The sequence below is a fragment of the Microcaecilia unicolor genome, unplaced genomic scaffold (genome assembly GCF_901765095.1).
Source record: "Microcaecilia unicolor unplaced genomic scaffold, aMicUni1.1, whole genome shotgun sequence".
NCBI lineage: Eukaryota > Metazoa > Chordata > Amphibia > Gymnophiona > Siphonopidae > Microcaecilia > Microcaecilia unicolor.
In genome coordinates, this window is record NW_021963064.1 from 110,137 (window position 1) to 128,561 (window position 18,425).

At 50.1% G+C, this 18,425-nt stretch overlaps 1 protein-coding gene across 2 annotated transcripts in view; it reads right to left on the reverse strand.

Annotated features, from left to right (window-relative positions):
* The window catches only part of LOC115458873 (transcription termination factor 2-like), a 93,959-nt gene that overhangs the window by 33,809 nt on the left and 41,725 nt on the right, over window positions 1–18,425 (reverse strand). For both annotated transcript variants that reach the window (XM_030188710.1, XM_030188711.1), the window contains exons 14-18: window positions 17,846–17,999; window positions 17,305–17,396; window positions 15,860–15,942; window positions 14,394–14,527; window positions 5,814–5,984 (exon numbers count right to left, since the gene is read on the reverse strand). In XM_030188710.1, the coding sequence (XP_030044570.1) occupies window positions 5,814–5,984; window positions 14,394–14,527; window positions 15,860–15,942; window positions 17,305–17,396; window positions 17,846–17,999 (634 nt within the window). The remainder of the gene's footprint in view (window positions 1–5,813; window positions 5,985–14,393; window positions 14,528–15,859; window positions 15,943–17,304; window positions 17,397–17,845; window positions 18,000–18,425) is intronic.

The window sequence follows — 18,425 nt, forward strand, 5'->3', positions numbered from 1 at the left end:
TAGCTCAGTCTTTGGACGTTGAGCCTTGTTTCTTCTCAATCAATCAGTCACTCGATTTGCCACTCCATCGCTGGATGTGCAACATTCCCCCATTGCTGAGTGACGGGCCTGGATACTGCGGTGATGCTGCCATCGTCTCTGGGTGCCAGGGCAAGTGCAGCAATATGAGGTCAACACTACCCGTCTATGGTTCAAGAGTTGGACTAGGTCTCTGGATGTCAAGCGACGCTCTGTATGGCTGGCCGGCTCTCCCTCGGCCAATGGATGCCGAGGCTTCTCCAGTTATGGCTACCGGACTGGTCCAGGTCCCAGTGGGATTCTCATGCTGTCCTTGGCGGTTACGTTCCACTCTGCTGGACACTTGCAGGCTCATTTTCGAAAGAGAAGGACGCCCATCTTTCGACACAAATCAGAAGATGGGCGTCCTTCTCACAGGGTCATCCAATTCGGTATAATGGAAAGCCGATTTTGGACATCCCCAACTGCTTTCCGTCGCAGGGAAAGCCAAAGTTCCCGGGGGCGTGTCGGAGGCGTAGTGAAGACGGGACTTGGGCGTCCTTGACCCATAATAGAAAAAAAAAAGGGCGTCCCTGACGAGCACTTGGACGACTTTACCTGGTCCTGTTTTTCTTACAACCAAGCCATGAAAAGGTGCCCGAACTGACCAGATGACCACCGGAGGGAATCGGGGATGACCTCCACTTACTCCCCCAGTGGTCACTAACCCCTCCCACCCTCAAAAAAAAAAAAAAATCTTTAAAAATATTTTGTGCCAGCCTCAAATGTCATACTCAGGTCCATGACAGCAGTTTGCAGGTCCCTGGAACAGTTTTAGTGGGTGCAGTGCACTTCAGGCAGGCGGACCCAGGCCCATACACTTGTGGTGGTACATGTGAGCCCTCCAAAACCCACCAGAAACCCGCTGTACCCACACTAGGTGCCCCCCTTCACCCATAAGGGCTATGGTAGTGCAGTACAGTTGTGGGTAGTGGGTTTTGGGGGGGGGGGGGGGGTTGGGGGGCTCAGCACACAAGGTAAGGGAGCTATGTTCCTGGGAGCATTTTATGAAGTCCACTGCAGTGGCCCCTAGGGTGCCTGGTTGGTGTCCTGGCATGTCAGGGGGACCAGTGCACTAGAAATGCTGGCTCCTCCCATGACCAAAGGGCTTGCATTTGGTCGTTTCTGAGATGGGCGTCTTTGGTTTCCATTATTACCGAAAATCAGAAACGATCAAGTCTAGGACGACGATCTCAAAGGATTAGCTAAATTTCAAGATTTGGATGTCCCCGACCATATTATCGAAATGAAAGATAGACGCCCACCTTGTTTTGATAATACGAGTTTCTCTGCCCCTCCATCGGGACGTTCTGCGAGGACGTCCTCATGAAAACTTGGACGTCCCTTTGGATTATGCCCCTCTTGGTCTCGCTACATCTGGCGCGTCCAGTCTGGCTCAGTTTTGGGAGTAGGCTCTGGCTCAGTCTCTGGAGGCTTCCATTCTTCTAGCTATAAGACCAAGCCTTCACCCGTGTCCAGGCTCACTCAGCTTGCTCACCTGTTCCAGGTGCACCTGGCCCATTTCGGCAGGTTGCAATTGCTCTGATTCTTGGGAATCCAGCTTTGCTCTGTCTCTAGTTCGCTGCCCTTCCCAGTTTCAGACCTTGTTCAGTCTCTGCTGGGTTGGCTGGGCTTGGCTCTATTGCTCGCCTGACTCTATATTTTTGGCTGTTCAGCATGATTTCTCTGTCGAGCCTAGCTCTTTCTCTGGCGGGTGAGTCTTACCTTCTTGCCAGATGTCGCGCTGGAAGCCACCTACAGCAATAGTTCTGGTTTTAGCTTTTGGGCCTTTGGTCTGCGCAGAAAGTCAGGCTGTGAGTTCTCTACCTTCGTTTGGTTGCTTGATGACCTTGGTTCTGCCTCTGGGGAGTGACCTGAACATCTTCTCAGGCTCTCAAGCGTGACGTTTTTCCTGCCAGTTCGATCCACAGTTCTGGTTTCTGTTCCTTTTATCATAGCAAGTGGGCGCAGCGGTAGTAGCCCCTATTGTTCAGATGGGACCAGTCTTGGGCTCTAGGGCCTTCATGGGCTTGTCTCTTTCGTTGTCTGTCAAAGCTTCTTCCTTTACGGGTTGAGACAACGTTTGAGGCCATCGGAGCCTGGACCATATTCCGCTACTTGGAGATCTGCGATGGTTCCAGCTCAGGAGTTTGGGATGCCCTTCTCACGCCTTTTGTTAGGCGTTAACCCTTTCCCTTCTAGAGGAAGTTGTTTGGCTCCATTTGAAGGTGGCAAATCCTCTTGGGGTCTTGTGATTACTCCGATTCCAGTCTCAGGGTCCAGTTCCAACATTGGCAATCGGGCTTTGACCCGTCTTGAAGATCCCACAGTACTTGGGGACTGCTTTTGTACATCCCACTCGTCTCTGGATTGATCTGTGGGACGCTATGGAAGGTAAAATTAGTTCTTACCTGATAATTTTCTTTCCATTAGTCCCAACAGATCAATCCAAAGGCCCGCCCTTTGCCGTTCTTAGCTGAGTGTTTCTCGCTGTTTATGAGGAGCTATTTTCTTCCTGTTTCTGGTCCGTTTTTCTGCGTGACCAACAAGCGGTAAATCAAAGAATAACAAAGGTGAAAGACCAACTTGCAGCAATTCGCCAATACGGTGGTTTCCCTCCCACTGTAGCGGTGGAGGAGGAGCCTTCATGGGTTTTGTAGAGGCAGGAGAGGTCTTACATGTTGGTTTCCTTTCTTCTTCTTCCACTGCTTTGGTATCGACAATACCGAGATTAAGGTGGCTGCACATGTCCACATATAGTAAAGCTCTGAAGTTCTCTATCTCCACCTGCTGGTAGAGGGACATAACCCACTCGTCTCTGGATTATCTGTTGGGACTACTGGAAAGAAAATTATCAGGTAAGAACTAATTTTATCTTGTTCATTCTGCCTGTCTGGACTGATAAAGAATCCTAGTGGTTTGTGTGTTAGGTCTGTGAGTGCTTTCTGGGAACTGTGGGACCACTGGGAGTGTGGCTCCAGTAACCTAGAAATCACTGGGGATAATTGGAGAGCAGGAGACTCGCCTAGAGGCAGTTGTGACCCAGTTGGTGGGAGGAGGGTGCTAGTGTAGAGCACAAATGGCAGGAGCAGGCGGACCTGAGCTGTTCTGGGGATAGACCTAAGTGGTCACGGGGTAACCCCAGGCAACTGGCTAGGCATTTTGTGACAGCTGGGAACCAGGACTACCACTTGCAAGCCTCTGAAGAGTCTCCCGAATGGCCTTAACCTTCCAACAGGCCCGACAAGGAGACTACAGAAAGGCATCCAACAAGGAGCGGGTGAACTCCAGGGTGAACCCCTCGCAGACGACCTCGAGTACCCACTGATCAGAGGTAATCTGGATTCACCTTTGATAAAATTCTTGCAACCTTGTACCTACTGGGATCAGAGGCTGGACCCCGATACCCTCATTGGGAAGCTCAACTACAGCCTGAGGATGAGAGATCAGAGTCTCGGCCACCACGGCGACCCCCTCGAAAGCACTACACCCTCTGGAAAAGACGACTACACTGAGAATCATCGCCTCTACCAGGCCTATAAAGGCGAGCCTCTCTAAACTGCCCTTTGCCAGAAAAACCACAACCAGCAATTTTGGGCCTGTCCTCTGGAAGATGAGTAACCATAGAGGCATATTTTCAAAGCACTTTGGGAGGCTAAGTTCCATAGGTTTCTATGGAACTTTGGGAGGCTAAGTGCTTTGAAAATAAGCCTCTTAGTCTCTCCCAAGTTCTTCACTAATTTATCCACAAGCTCTTCACTAATTTATCCAACTCCTCTCCAAACAAGAGACAACCTTGAAAAAAATTTAGAACCACATCCGTAGAAAGGCCTATGAGCAGCCACACTTGAGGACCATAGATATGGCAGATGTTCACAGGTGGTCATAAAGAGCATCAGACAAGAAAGAAGAACCCATATCCAGCTTAGCAGCCTCCTGATCCATCAAGGACCAATCATCCAATTCCCTGTCCAAGATATGCTCCACCCAACAAAAACAGGCTCTGGCCACCAAGCCCCCACAGATGGCCATCTAGACCACCAGCACTGCCACATCAGAACTCTGCTTCTGGAGAGTTTCCATCTGACGATCCTGTGGGTCCTTCAGAGTGGTCACGCCATCCACAAGGACAATATTCTTCTTAGTCACTACTGAGACAAACGCATCTACCATAGATGGCCATAATAGTTCCCAATCCTGCTCTGGAATCAGGTAAAGATGGATCATGCCACTCGAAAAGGAGCATAAATCAGGAGAGTTCCACTGAGGCAGAATGATATCTCTAATGCCCTGGTGCATGGGAAAGTTGCCGGCAGACTTCCTTATGCTCTTCAAAAGCAGGAGCATCCTCAAATTTCAACAGTGCCAACACCTGGGAGATAAGCTCCTGCAACTCCTCCTGATGAAAGGTTCAAATGGAGAAGTCCTCGCCCGGCAGCAACTCCTCCATCCAGGTTTCTTCAGTCAACTGCTGATCATGATCCATACACTCCTCCTCCATCCAGCCTGGTTCCTCTTCCAAAAGAGGGGAGCTCTCCAGAGGGCCCTCCCCCTCCCAGTCCACCCGCTGATGCTTGGGAGGGGAGGGAAGGAGGGAAAGGAGGGAGGGAGGGAGAGGGCCACCAAGGCCCCCCCCCCCCCCCCCAGTTGCTGCTCCCACTGATAACTGGCCTTATGCAGGCAAAAGATCTTGTACATGGCCAGGACAAAAATCAGGCGGGGAAATCCACTCCAGGGGAGCTGGGCCCGAGCAGGGCACCCTGCTGAGGACAGGAGGTAGAACCCGGCTCAAGCCGCAGTGGCTGCTCTGCCGCTGGTGCAGACTATTATGGTAGCGGTTCCTGCCAAGACCAGAGAAGTCCCCACTGGACGGGCCCAACGCAGGAGAGGAGACCGCCACAGAAACCATCAAATAGAAACCATTGCACTAGCATCCTGACAGCTGGAAATATACTTACATTGGCCATCTGCCAAACCCCCGTCTGGCAACGAGAACAGTGCTTCCGATGCTCCAATTCATGGTGCCTGAACCTTCACGGGACCCCCGTGGCCAGCCAGGAAATCCCAAAGGGAAGACAGAGGCAAAAGGAACCAGTGGTAAGTGCTGCAGGGGGCAGGCTGCTCTCAAGTACAACTAAGCCACTGCCTTTTCTTTTAATTTACTGGCAGACCCATCTGCCCCCTCGCAGAGGTGGCCAGGGGAGGCACACTGCACCAGCTACCCCAAAAGGGACAAATAGATAGAAGGGAGGGAGGGACCAGGCCACCTGGGTGTGACCACCCCAGGGCTTAAGAGATCCCAGTAGGCCTCAACTCCGGTCCAACAAAAATACATCCTGAAAGGAGATTTCTCTCTCTCTGGACCTTGTTTTGGGTTTTTTTTTTTCTTTTTTTAATGTAAGAACACTCCTCTCTGTCTCTCAAACAGGCAAGAAAAATTTCAAAGAACACCTCAAGGAAAAAGGACAAAACTAGAGGAACTGCACAGGCTTACCACTCCTACCATCTGCTGAGACTGATTCTCAAGGGACTGTGCAGCTCACTTACAGGCTTACTTGAAACTCAGTCTCCATTCTGCTGGTATGAGTACATAACCCATCTGGGCCAGGAGAGAGACGCTATAGAAGAGTGCACTTTCTTTAAGCATTAAAATACAGTACCCGATACCACTACATATATAAGAAACATTACATAATGACAAGCTTTACACAACTGTTACCAAGAGAAGGAAGGAAGCCAAGAAACATTTCTAGTACCTTTGTGCTCTCTCTGTAGTTTTCAAAAAAATCAGCTGGGAAGCTGGTGCCATTGAGACAGACTGTGGACTTGGGATCAGGGACATGAAGCTCAGACAACGTCAGAGCACTGAGCTGCTCTTCCAGTGAAAGCTCAATACCTTCGCTCTTCAGTTCTACTTGGTCCAGGCTCTGGAACGTTTTAACAAGTGCATAAAATAAATTCACAAAAGACAGATACTTTTTTTTTTTTTTGCATTCTGTTCCCTTCTTTCTCCTTTTGAAAGGACCCAACTGGGAAAAGGGATGAAGTTTCTTCTCTCTGTGCCCACTAGAGCATCATTTGACTATCAGAATGTCCTCTCCTACTTGGGTCCTGATCACACAGACAAAGTACAATCATTAAAGTCAGCCAGGCTGGTGCTTGATTAAACCTGTTAAAGTGTCTATATTCCCAACAGTCATTTTGAGAGGCTAAACTGTTTGTGATCCCTCTCTCCTTCTCTCATGACCCCCCCGCCCCCCCCCCCCCCCCCCCGTAGCTACATCACTGATTAGAAATACAGAGACACAGGCAAAAATTGCTAGGTATCGCTAAAACGTCAATAACATCAACATAGCTTAAGCGAATGCTACATACCTGTAGAAGGTATTCTCCGAGGACAGCAGGCTGATTGTTCTCACTGATGGGTTGACGTCCTCGGCAGCCCCCTCCACCGGAAAGTTTACTAGCAAAGGCCTTTGCTAGTCCTCGCGCGCCCATGCGCACCGCGCATGCGCGGCCGTCCTCCCGCCCGAAACCGGCTCGAGCCGGCCAGTCCAGTATGTAGCAAGACAATACACTTCAAGGGAAGACACAACTCCAAAGGGGAGGCGGGCGGGTTTGTGAGAACAATCAGCCTGCTGTCCTCGGAGAATACCTTCTACAGGTATGTAGCATTCGCTTTCTCCGAGGACAAGCAGGCTGCTTGTTCTCACTGATGGGGTATCCCTAGCCCCCAGGCTCACTCAAAACAACAACCATGGTCAATTGGGCCTCGCAACGGCGAGGACATAACTGAGATTGACCTAAAAAATTTACCAACTAACTGAGAGTGCAGCCTGGAACAGAACAAACAGGGCCCTCGGGGGGTGGAGTTGGATCCTAAAGCCCAAACAGGTTCTGAAGAACTGACTGCCCGAACCGACTGTCGCGTCGGGTATCCTGCTGCAGGCAGTAATGCGATGTGAATGTGTGGACAGATGACCACGTCGCAGCTTTGCAAATTTCTTCAATGGAGGCTGACTTCAAGTGGGCTACCGACGCAGCCATGGCTCTAACATTATGAGCCGTGACATGACCCTCAAGAGCCAGCCCCGCCTGGGCGTAAGTGAAGGAAATGCAATCTGCTAGCCAATTGGATATGGTGCGTTTCCCTACAGCCACTCCCCTCCTATTGGGATCAAAAGAAACAAACAATTGGGCGGACTGTCTGTGGGGCTGTGTCCGCTCCAGGTAGAAGGCCAATGCTCTCTTGCAGTCCAATGTGTGCAGCTGACGTTCAGCAGGGCAGGAATGAGGACGGGGAAAGAATGTTGGCAAGACAATTGACTGATTCAGATGGAACTCCGACACAACCTTTGGCAGGAACTTAGGGTGAGTGCGGAGGACTACTCTGTTGTGATGAAATTTGGTGTAAGGGGCCTGGGCTACCAGGGCCTGAAGCTCACTGACTCTACGAGCTGAAGTAACTGCCACCAAGAAAATGACCTTCCAGGTCAAGTACTTCAGATGGCAGGAATTCAGTGGCTCAAAAGGAGGTTTCATCAGCTGGGTGAGAACGACATTGAGATCCCATGACACTGTAGGAGGCTTGACAGGGGGCTTTGACAAAAGCAAACCTCTCATGAAGCGAACAACTAAAGGCTGTCCTGAGATCGGCTTACCTTCCACACGGTAATGGTATGCACTGATTGCACTAAGGTGAACCCTTACAGAGTTGGTCTTGAGACCAGACTCAGACAAGTGCAGAAGGTATTCAAGCAGGGTCTGTGTAGGACAAGAGCGAGGATCTAGGGCCTTGCTGTCACACCAGACGGCAAACCTCCTCCAATGAAAGAAGTAACTTCTCTTAGTGGAGTCTTTCCTGGAAGCAAGCAAGATGCGGGAGACACCCTCTGACAGACCCAAAGAGGCAAAGTCTACGCCCTCAACATCCAGGCCGTGAGAGCCAGAGACTGGAGGTTGGGATGCAGAAGAGCCCCTTCGTCCTGCGTGATGAGGGTCGGAAAACACTCCAATCTCCACGGTTCTTCGGAGGATAATTCCAGAAGAAGAGGGAACCAGATCTGACGCGGCCAAAAGGGAGCAATCAGAATCATGGTGCCTCGGTCTTGCTTGAGTTTCAACAAAGTCTTCCCCACCAGAGGAATGGGAGGATAAGCATACAGCAGGCCCTCCCCCCAATCCAGGAGGAAGGCATCCGATGCCAGTCTGCCGTGGGCCTGAAGCCTGGAACAGAACTGAGGGACTTTGTGGTTCACTCGAGATGCGAAGAGATCCACCAGGGGGGTGCCCCACGCCTGGAAGATCTGTCGTACCACACGGGAATTGAGCGACCACTCGTGAGGTTGCATAATCCTGCTCAACCTGTCGGCCAGACTGTTGTTTACGCCTGCCAGATATGTGGCTTGGAGCACCATGCCATGCCGGCGAGCCCAGAGCCACATGCTGACGGCTTCCTGACACAGGGGGCGAGATCCGGTGCCCCCCTGCTTGTTGACATAGTACATGGCAACCTGGTTGTCTGTCTGAATTTGGATAATTTGATGGGACAGCCGATCTCTGAAAGCCTTCAGAGCGTTCCAGACCGCTCGTAACTCCAGAAGATTGATCTGCAGATCGCGTTCCTGGAGGGACCAGCTTCCTTGGGTGTGAAGCCCATCGACATGGGCTCCCCATCCCAGGAGGGACGCATCCGTGGTCAGCACTTTTTGTGGCTGAGGAATTTGGAAGGGACGTCCCAGAGTCAAATTGGACCAAATCGTCCACCAATACAGGGATTTGAGAAAACTCATGGACAGGTGGATCACGTCCTCTAGACCCCCAGCGGCCTGATACCACTGGGAGGCTAGGGTCCATTGAGCAGATCTCATGTGAAGGCGGGCCATGGGAGTCACATGAACTGTGGAGGCCATGTGGCCCAGCAATCTCAACATCTGCCGAGCTGTGATCTGCTGGGACGCTCGCACCCGTGAGACGAGGGACAACAAGTTGTTGGCTCTCGTCTCTGGGAGATAGGCGCGAGCCGTCCGAGAATCCAGCAGAGCTCCTATGAATTCGAGTCTCTGCATTGGGAGAAGGTGGGACTTTGGATAATTTATCACAAACCCCAGTAGCTCCAGGAGGCGAATAGTCATCTGCATGGACTGCAGGGCTCCTGCCTCGGATGTGTTCTTCACCAGCCAATCGTCGAGATATGAGAACACGTGCACCCCCAGCCTGCGAAGTGCCGCTGCTACCACAGCTAGGCACTTTGTGAACACCCTGGGCGCAGAGGCGAGCCCAAAGGGTAGCACACAGTACTGGAAGTGACGTGTGCCCAGCTGAAATCGCAGATACTGTCTGTGAGCTGGCAGTATCGGGATGTGAGTGTAGGCATCCTTCAAGTCCAGAGAGCATAGCCAATCGTTTTGCTGAATCATGGGGAGAAGGGTGCCCAGGGAAAGCATCCTGAACTTTTCTTTTTCGAGATACTTGTTCAGGGCCCTTAGGTCTAGGATGGGACGCATCCCCCCTGTTTTCTTTTCCACAAGGAAGTACCTGGAATAGAATCCCAGCCCTTCTTGCCCGGATGGCACGGGCTCGACCGCCTTGGCGCTGAGAAGGGCGGAGAGTTCCTCTGCAAGTACCTTCTTGTGCTGGAAGCTGTAAGACTGAGCTCCTGGTGGACAATTTGGAGGTGTTGAGGTCAAATTGAGGGTGTACCCCTGCCGGACTATTTGCAGAACCCACTGATCGGAGGTTATGAGAGGCCACCTTTGGTGAAAAGCTTTCAACCTCCCTCCGACTGGCAGGTCGCCCGGCACGGACACTTGGATGTCGGCTATGCTCTGCTGGAGCCAGTCAAAAGCTCGCCCCTTGCTTTTGCTGGGGAGCCGCGGGGCCTTGCTGAGTCGCACGCTGCTGACGAGAGCGAGCGCGCTGGGGCTTAGCCTGGGCCGCAGGCTGTCGGGAAGGAGGATTGTACCTACGCTTGCCAGAAGAGTAGGGAACAGTCTTCCTTCCCCCGAAAAATCGTCTACCTGTAGAGGTAGAAGCTGAAGGCTGCCGGCGGGCGAATTTGTCGAATGCGGTGTCCCGCTGGTGGAGAGACTCTACCACCTGTTCGACTTTTTCACCAAAAATATTGTCCGCACGGCAAGGCGACTCCGCAATCCGCTGCTGGATTCTATTTTCCAGGTCGGCGGCACGCAGCCATGAGAGCCTGCGCATCACCACACCTTGAGCAGCGGCCCTGGACGCAACATCAAAAGTGTCATAAACTCCTCTGGCCAGGAATTTTCTGCACGCCTTCAGCTGCCTGACCACCTCCTGAAAAGGCTTGGCTTGCTCAGGGGGAAGAGCATCAACCAAGCCCGCCAACTGCCGCACATTGTTCCGCATGTGTATGCTCATGTAGAGCTGGTAAGACTGGATTTTGGACACGAGCATAGAGGAATGGTAGGCCTTCCTCCCAAAGGAGTCTAAGGTTCTAGCGTCCTTGCCCGGGGGCGCCGAAGCATGTTCCCTAGAACTCTTAGCCTTCTTTAGGGCCAAATCCACAACTCCAGAGTCATGAGGCAACTGAGTGCGCATCAGCTCTGGGTCCCCATGGATCCGGTACTGGGACTCAATCTTCTTGGGAATGTGGGGATTACTTAGTGGCTTGGTCCAGTTCGCAAGCAATGTCTTTTTCAGGACATGGTGCAAGGGAACAGTGGACGCTTCCTTAGGTGGAGAAGGATAGTCCAGGAGCTCAAACATTTCAGCCCTGGGCTCGTCCTCCACAACCACCGGGAAGGGGATGGCCGTAGACATCTCCCGGACAAAGGAAGCGAAAGACAGACTCTCAGGAGGGGAAAGCTGTCTTTCAGGAGAGGGAGTGGGATCGGAAGGAAGACCCTCAGACTCCTCGTCAGAGAAATATCTGGGGTCTTCTTCCTCTTCCCACGAGGCCTCACCCTCGGTGTCAGACACAAGTTCACGAACCTGTGTCTGCAACCTCGCCCTGCTCGACTCTGTGGAACCACGTCCACGATGGGGGCGTCGAGAGGTAGACTCCCTGGCCCGCGTCGGCGAAGCTCCCTCCGCCGATGTAGTCGGGGAGCCTTCCTGGGAGGTGGCCGCGGTCGGCACCGCACGCGGTACCGACGTCGGGGACCTCAACCTGGGCGATGGGCCAGCCGGCGCCATGCTCGACGGTACCGGAGGCGCAAGCACCGCCGGTACCGGAGGGGTAGGGCGCAACAGCTCTCCCAGAATCTCTGGGAGAACGGCCCGGAGGCTCTCGTTCAGAGTGGCTGCAGAAAAAGGCTGAGAGGTCGATGCAGGCGTCGACGTCAGAACCTGTTCCGGGCGAGGAGGCTGTTCCGGGCTGTCCAGAGTGGAGCGCATCGACACCTCCTGAACAGAGGGTGAGCGGTCCTCTCGGTGCCGATGCCTGCTGGGTGCCGAATCCCTCGGCGACCCAGAGCTCTCGGTGCCGAGACGGGGAGGAGACCGGTGTCGATGCTTCTTCGACTTCTTCCGAAGCATGTCACTGGAGCTCCCCGGCACCGACGAGGAGGACGTAGAATCCATCCGTCGCTTCCTCGGGGCCGAGACCGAAGAGGGTCGATCCCGGGGGGGCTGTACCGCAGGAGCCCTCAGGGTGGGAGGAGACCCACCCGAAGGCTCACCGCCACCAGCAGGGGAATGGACAGCCCTCACCTGCTGGAGCGGCAGCCAAGGAAGATGGTCCGGACGCTGACGACGTCGATGCACTCGATGCCTCCGGTGCCGATGCCGACGAAGAGCCCGAGAACAAAACGTTCCACTGGGCTAATCTCGCTACCTGAGTCCGCCTTTGAAGCAGGGAACACAGACTGCAGTTCTGAGGGCGGTGCTCGGCCCCCAGACACTGAAGACACGACGAGTGTCGATCAGTGAGCGAGATTACCCGGGCGCACTGGGTGCACTTCTTGAAGCCGCTGGAAGGCTTCGATGTCATGGGCGGAAAAATCACGCCGGCGAAGTCAAAAGCCGAAATGGCGAAAATTGAAGCACCAAAATTTAAAGGGAGAAAATCTCGACCGAGGCCAAACTAGGCCTACCCCGACAACGAAAGAAAACTTACGGGGCAATAACTGAGAAAAATACGGGAAGGGCAGAAAACCCGAAAGGGTCTTCCGGAGCACTTCCGGAGCGCTTCCCGAACTTTTTTTAATGAAAAAGAGTGAAAAACACGTCGAAACGGACGCGCGAGGTCGACTCTCTGGGGCACGAACGGCGTAACACGACCGTACCGAGCGCGGACGAAAGAAGACTGGCCGGCTCGAGCCGGTTTCGGGCGGGAGGACGGCCGCGCATGCGCGGTGCGCATGGGCGCGCGAGGACTAGCAAAGGCCTTTGCTAGTAAACTTTCCGGTGGAGGGGGCTGCCGAGGACGTCAACCCATCAGTGAGAACAAGCAGCCTGCTTGTCCTCGGAGAAAGATAATTAAATGTTATTTAATAGTAATACGTAAATATGATGACTAAATAAATAAGTAAAAAGCCTCACTGAAATTCAAAGCAGTTGCTGAGAAAATCGCAAAAAAACCCCAAAACAAAAAAAAAAAACCCTCTAGGGGTTGGGTTTTTTTTTTTTTGCGCCTCACCCTGTATATTGAAGAGGAATAAAAACTGAACATCTTTTAAAAGATGTTATATATGACCTTCCAATACTGCACAGGTCTCTTTAGACATCGGATGTGAAGACAGACCTAGAGTCTTGAAAGCTCAAGTAATCAGGTCATAGTAACATAGTAAATGTCGGCAGATAAAGACCTGTATAGTCCATCCAGTCTGCCCAACAAGATAAAGTCATTTACATAGTTTGTGATACTTTATATGCATACCCGAGTTTGATTTGTCCTCACCTTTCTCAGGGCACAGACCGTAGAAGTCTACCCAGCACTGTTCTTGTACTAAGTTCTGAAGCTAACGTCGAAGCCCCTTAAAATTTACACTCCAGCCCATCCCTATCTATTCAGTCACAATCAGGGCATAGACCGTAGAAGTCTGCCCAGCTCCCATTTTGTTTCCCAATTACCGGCGGCGTCACCCAATCGCTGCTAAGATACCGCGGAACCATTTTTTCTAAACAGGATTCCTTTGTGTTTATCCCACGCATGTTTGAAATCTATTACCATTTTGATCTCCACCACCTCCCGCGGGAGGGCATTCCACATATTCACCACCCTCTCCGTGAAAAAATACTTCCTGACATTAGTCCTGAGTCTGCCCCCCTTCAACCTCAATTCATGTCCTATTCATGTCGATATTCAATATGATTTAACCAGACAGAAACAGCTCCTCTCTGGTTAAATCATTTGTTCTAGGTCAACCGGTCATTTTCAGCTGCACAACCAGTTAGTGCTGCTGAAAAGGTCTGGTTAGCATCCATCTCAAAGCTGGCTATTTTGGGAGCATTCTGGGAGGCGGAGTCAGAACTTGGCCAGTTAAGTGCCAATATTCAGCAATTAACTGGCCAAGGTCACTGCAAAAATAGTTCCATATAAAACTGAGTCCTGTCCTTAGCAGGACAGGACTCAGCCAGTTAGGTGCTGAATGTCACACTTAACCAGCTATGGCGTAACTGGCTCCAGAAACCTGGAAATTCAATACCAGAGCCCGGACATGGCCCAGCATTGAATTTCCAGGCATAAATGCCAGTGGCAGTCAGCAAAACACTAAGTGCCATTGACTGAATATCGACCACATTGTCTTTTCTGTTGGTCCAATGAAAGGTATTGCAGCTTAAGGCTCAAGTTTTCTCCAGCACCAATAGGACTATTAGGATAGGACTGATAGGACAGGAAGCAACCCGCATAAGTGCCGCAATTGGTGCTGACCCCAGATATTCAATTAGAGCCGTTTTCTGGTAACAGACATTGAATATCTGGAGGGGGGTGGTTTGGCCAGCTCAAACAATCAGCTAAGTGAATATTCAGCACTCACAGGTTAAGTTCATAGCAGGCAAAGGTATGACTTATTTATGTGGTCCGATTTGCCTGCTAAACTTAGCAGGCCAGTGCTTGAATATTTGCTATACAGTCATTTAGCTGCTATGCACTTAGCGTTAATATTCAGTGGAGATAACAGGATCTATCGCCCTGAATATTAGTGCTTAGCCGGCTAAGTGCTATTTAACCGGATAGGAGCTGTTCCTGGCCGATTAAATAGCACTGAAGATTGGGAGGCGGGGGGGGGAGGGGGGATTTTATTTTATCATACAGTAAGGAGTATTATACAGTTTGCAATTTAACACAATGCTATATAAAAGATTATAAAATCGTCCTAACATTTACACTGGAAAATAAGCATTAGGATTTCTCTTACCATTTTGAGAAGAGAGAGATGGGAGCAGCACTGGCGCAGCCGCAGCAGTAAGGTAAGAATATGCATTGTGCTCGAGACCTTGGGCTGAGAGCTTGAAGGACAATCATCCTGACCTACACCAAATTCCTGGGCCACTACAGATAAAAAGGGGGGGAAAAAAAAAACCAGATGACAGCATGTTAATTTGGCAACAGCATGACCGTCTCCTTCAACTATCATTTGAACAAATATAACTTGGTGTGGAGGGGGGAGGGGAAGAAACAGCAATCTCCGAAGTTACAACTGTTAAACTCCAGGGCGTGAATGCCTTTGGTGGTGTAACCACACAAAAATGAGAGCAGCACACCTCAAGCTTTCAGCATTTAAAGAAGGCATGCAATAACCGAAGGACAGTTAGTTTTATAAAGCTCAAGTAAGCTCTCATTTTATGAAAGGCAACAGACACCCAGAACTAGCTCCAATAGCATGCAAACTGAAATTCATAAATTTATACCAGGTGTGTGTGGGGGGTGTATATTCTACACAAATAGATCACAATTTGGCCTCCGCTCTGCCCAAACATTACCCCCAGGAATGCCCAAGTGAACTCCTGTAGGCACACATATTCCTGTATGGAAAACGACCACACAATTTAATGAGGCTTTTCCACGCATAAAACCAGTTTTATATGTGTAAAGTTTTATAAAAATTGTCATAATGTCTGCAGTGCTGCAAAGTCCACAGATTCTAAGGACACCAACATTTTCAAAGCTAAAATACGGGGATACTTCACTTTGAAAACTGATGAAGGAACAAAGTATCCCAAGACACTTTCACTACCGTTTCTGCTGGCACTTTTCTGACCAAAAATACAGAAGCCTGTGCATCGATTCAATTTCTACCCTAACCCTGCTCCAGGGAATGCCTTCAGTAAAGGCAAGTACGTACACTGTGGATTTCCACACATACCTTCACCTGTAAAATGGAATAAGCTACTTTAAAAACTGCCTATCCATTTGCCCTCTGTGTGTTTTATACAGGCTTTTTCAGCTAATACACTGAAAGCATCTTGTGCAGTGGCCAGGAACCCAGCACAGTCCCACCCATGGTCATTTTCTGAAGAACAGATGGACCCTGGCAGGCTAGCTCTGTACTTGCAGAGCTATTTCTGAAAACAGAAAGAGGGAAGTATACATTACTTGTAGCAAGAAGAACTTTTTCTCTAAATACTACAATACTGATAAGCTCATCAGAGTTAACTGCTAGATATGTTAGATCTATTTTTATCCTTCATTTATCCCCAGCACCTTCCTCCAAAAGTATTGATATGTGCATGCATTCAATGCATGTACATTAGTATGCCTGTACACTGCAACTCCATCCCAGTTCTGCCCAAATTCCACCCCTTGTTAATACCTGTGCACAGATTGCATACAACCACGTTTTAATTGTTTTCATAAAATGAATCCCTGTGTGTGAAATCCAACCTCTGTCAAATGGGTTATCAGCTCGCCTTCCCGCTTTCTCATCCTCTCCTTCATGTCTTTTTAAGTAGGACTGCAGAGTTGATCTGGAGGTAAAGCAGGTAATAAAGCAATTAGAAAATGATCCATTGCCTAGCTTATTGCTTGGGTTTCAATAGTTTTTCATCGTATGAACTGGAAACAAAATTAGATGGAAAGTTGTACAGGGCTTATAAGATGGAGACAGGGATACACATTCATACAGCTTCATCCCACCAAAGTCAGTAGTGACTGGAAGTTATTAACTTCTGATGACAGTGCAATGAAATGGTGATTTTCACCAGTTTTAATGGAGATCTTCATCCTAAAGGGTTCCCTAATTTTCAGTCTCAACTACCCTCTGTTACCAAAGTCTGTTGTCTATCCAAAAGCAACTGGCGTGGAAGCAGGCTAGACCAGGGGTGTATCTGTAATGGGGCCAGGGCCCCCGTAGATTTGGCCCTGGACCCCCCTACCAATGGCCCTCGCAACCCCCCCTCCCGCCGCCAACCTGTGCTGGCGGGGGACCCCAACCCCCGCCAGTCGAAGCAGTCGTCCTTCGTTCGTTCTGAGTCTGACTCGTCTCTGACGTCCTGCACATACATAACATCGAGGACGTGTGCAGGACGTCAGAGACGAGTCAGACTCAGAAAGAACAAACGAACGAAGGACGACGGCTTCAGCTGGCGGGGGTTGGGGTCCCCCGCCAGCACAGGTAAGCAACAGCGGGCGGGGGGGGGGGGGGGGAGTCGAGAGGATGTGCCCCCTCACCTCGGCTTTGGACCCCCCTACCGGCGAATTCCACATACGCCCCTGGGCTAGACTGCTGCCACTTAAGAAGTATCTATATATAGGATGCTGTTAATCTGATACCTTTCATAAGCACTTGGGTATAGTAAAATAGTAGATGACGGCAGAAAAAGACCTGCATGGTCCATCCAGTCTGCCCAACAAGATAAACTCATATGTGCTACTTTTTGTGTATACCTTACCTTGACTTGTACCTGTCCTTTTCAGGGCACAGACTGTATAAGTCTGCCCAGCACTATCCCCGCCTCCCAACCACCAGTCCCGCCTCCCACCACTGGCTCTGGCACAGACCGTATAAGTCTGCCCAGCACCATCCCCGCCTCCCAATCCCCGCCACCCAATATCGGCTAAGCTCCTTAGGATCCATTCCTTCTGAACAGGTAAAATGAGCCACAGATTAGGATAGTGGTCCCCAAACCTAGTCCTGGAGGCACCCCAGCCAGTCAGGTTTTCAGGATATCCACAATGAATATTCATGAGAGAGATCTGCATGCACTGCCTCCACTGCATGCAAATCTTTCTCATGAATATTCATTGTGGATATCCTGAAAACCTGACTGGCTGGGGGTGTCTCCAGGACCAGGTTTGACAACCACTGGATTAGGAGATGCAGTTCTTACCTGGATCTTGCATACAGAATGTTGTAAACAGATTGCTCATCCTTTGAAAGTTTTAGCTGATGTAACCGATATCTGCGCTGGGGTAAGGGTACCTTCAGGGAAGGAAGTAATCCAATCAGGCTGTGGGTACACATGCACTATGATGTGTCCTAGGTATAAATTAGAGTCCTGCAGTGTGTTGCAGAAGACTCGCAAGCAAGATACAAACAGCATTGGATTTTGCCAGACAGAACACAGGTTCATGTTTATACACCTCAGGTCAAAAGGACAGCATGTGGGTCGTACCAGCTAATCTGCATTACCATTTTACATTTACAAAAACAGATGCAGGAATCATCATTCTAGAGTTATCATGCCATCTGTCTTTAGGTTTGTTTATAGCTTCTTAGATGGAAAAAAAAAAGCATATATTGCTGAAACACTTGGGCAATATGTTTTCCCTCTCATATATAGGTTTTGGAGTATGATTCTGTCCTCATCTTCCTTACACTCCTACTCCAGGTCTTGGCAGGGACAAGAACAAGTGCATACAAGCTCTTACCAGGGGTTTCCCAGCTGCATCCATCTGATCCTTCGTGCGTCTCAGTAGAAGGCTTATTGTCAGGATAATCAGCCTCTCCCCGCCTTTTTTGGTACAGTTATCGACTTGGCTCTTCCACACCTTGAAGTCATCGAAGGGAGAGCAGCGCAGAAACCTACAGAAAGCGAGTTAGGTTACAAAGCCAAAAAAAACAACTCACCACTGCAAAAGAGTTAAAAAAAAAAAAAAAGGTATTCCAACTACCAATGTCCAGTTTTAAAGACAGTGGATTCCTGTATATTCAACAAAAATTGCACTCATCCTAACCTGTCTACCTACTGCACCCATACGCCCAATCTGTATCCCTCTCAAAGTACTTTAACAGCACTTTATGCATAATATCATCTCCAACCCCAAGCAAATGTTATTTCAAGTGGTTCCCTCATTTGTATTTTTCCACACTGAGTTTTACGCACAAATTTCCATATGTTTCCCACTTCAATATTTTGAACATCTGTACAAAAGTACCAACGTATAAACTTCTTGAAACAAGATTTTTGTGTTCTCGCTCAGATATACTCAACCGCATCCACGTTTTCCT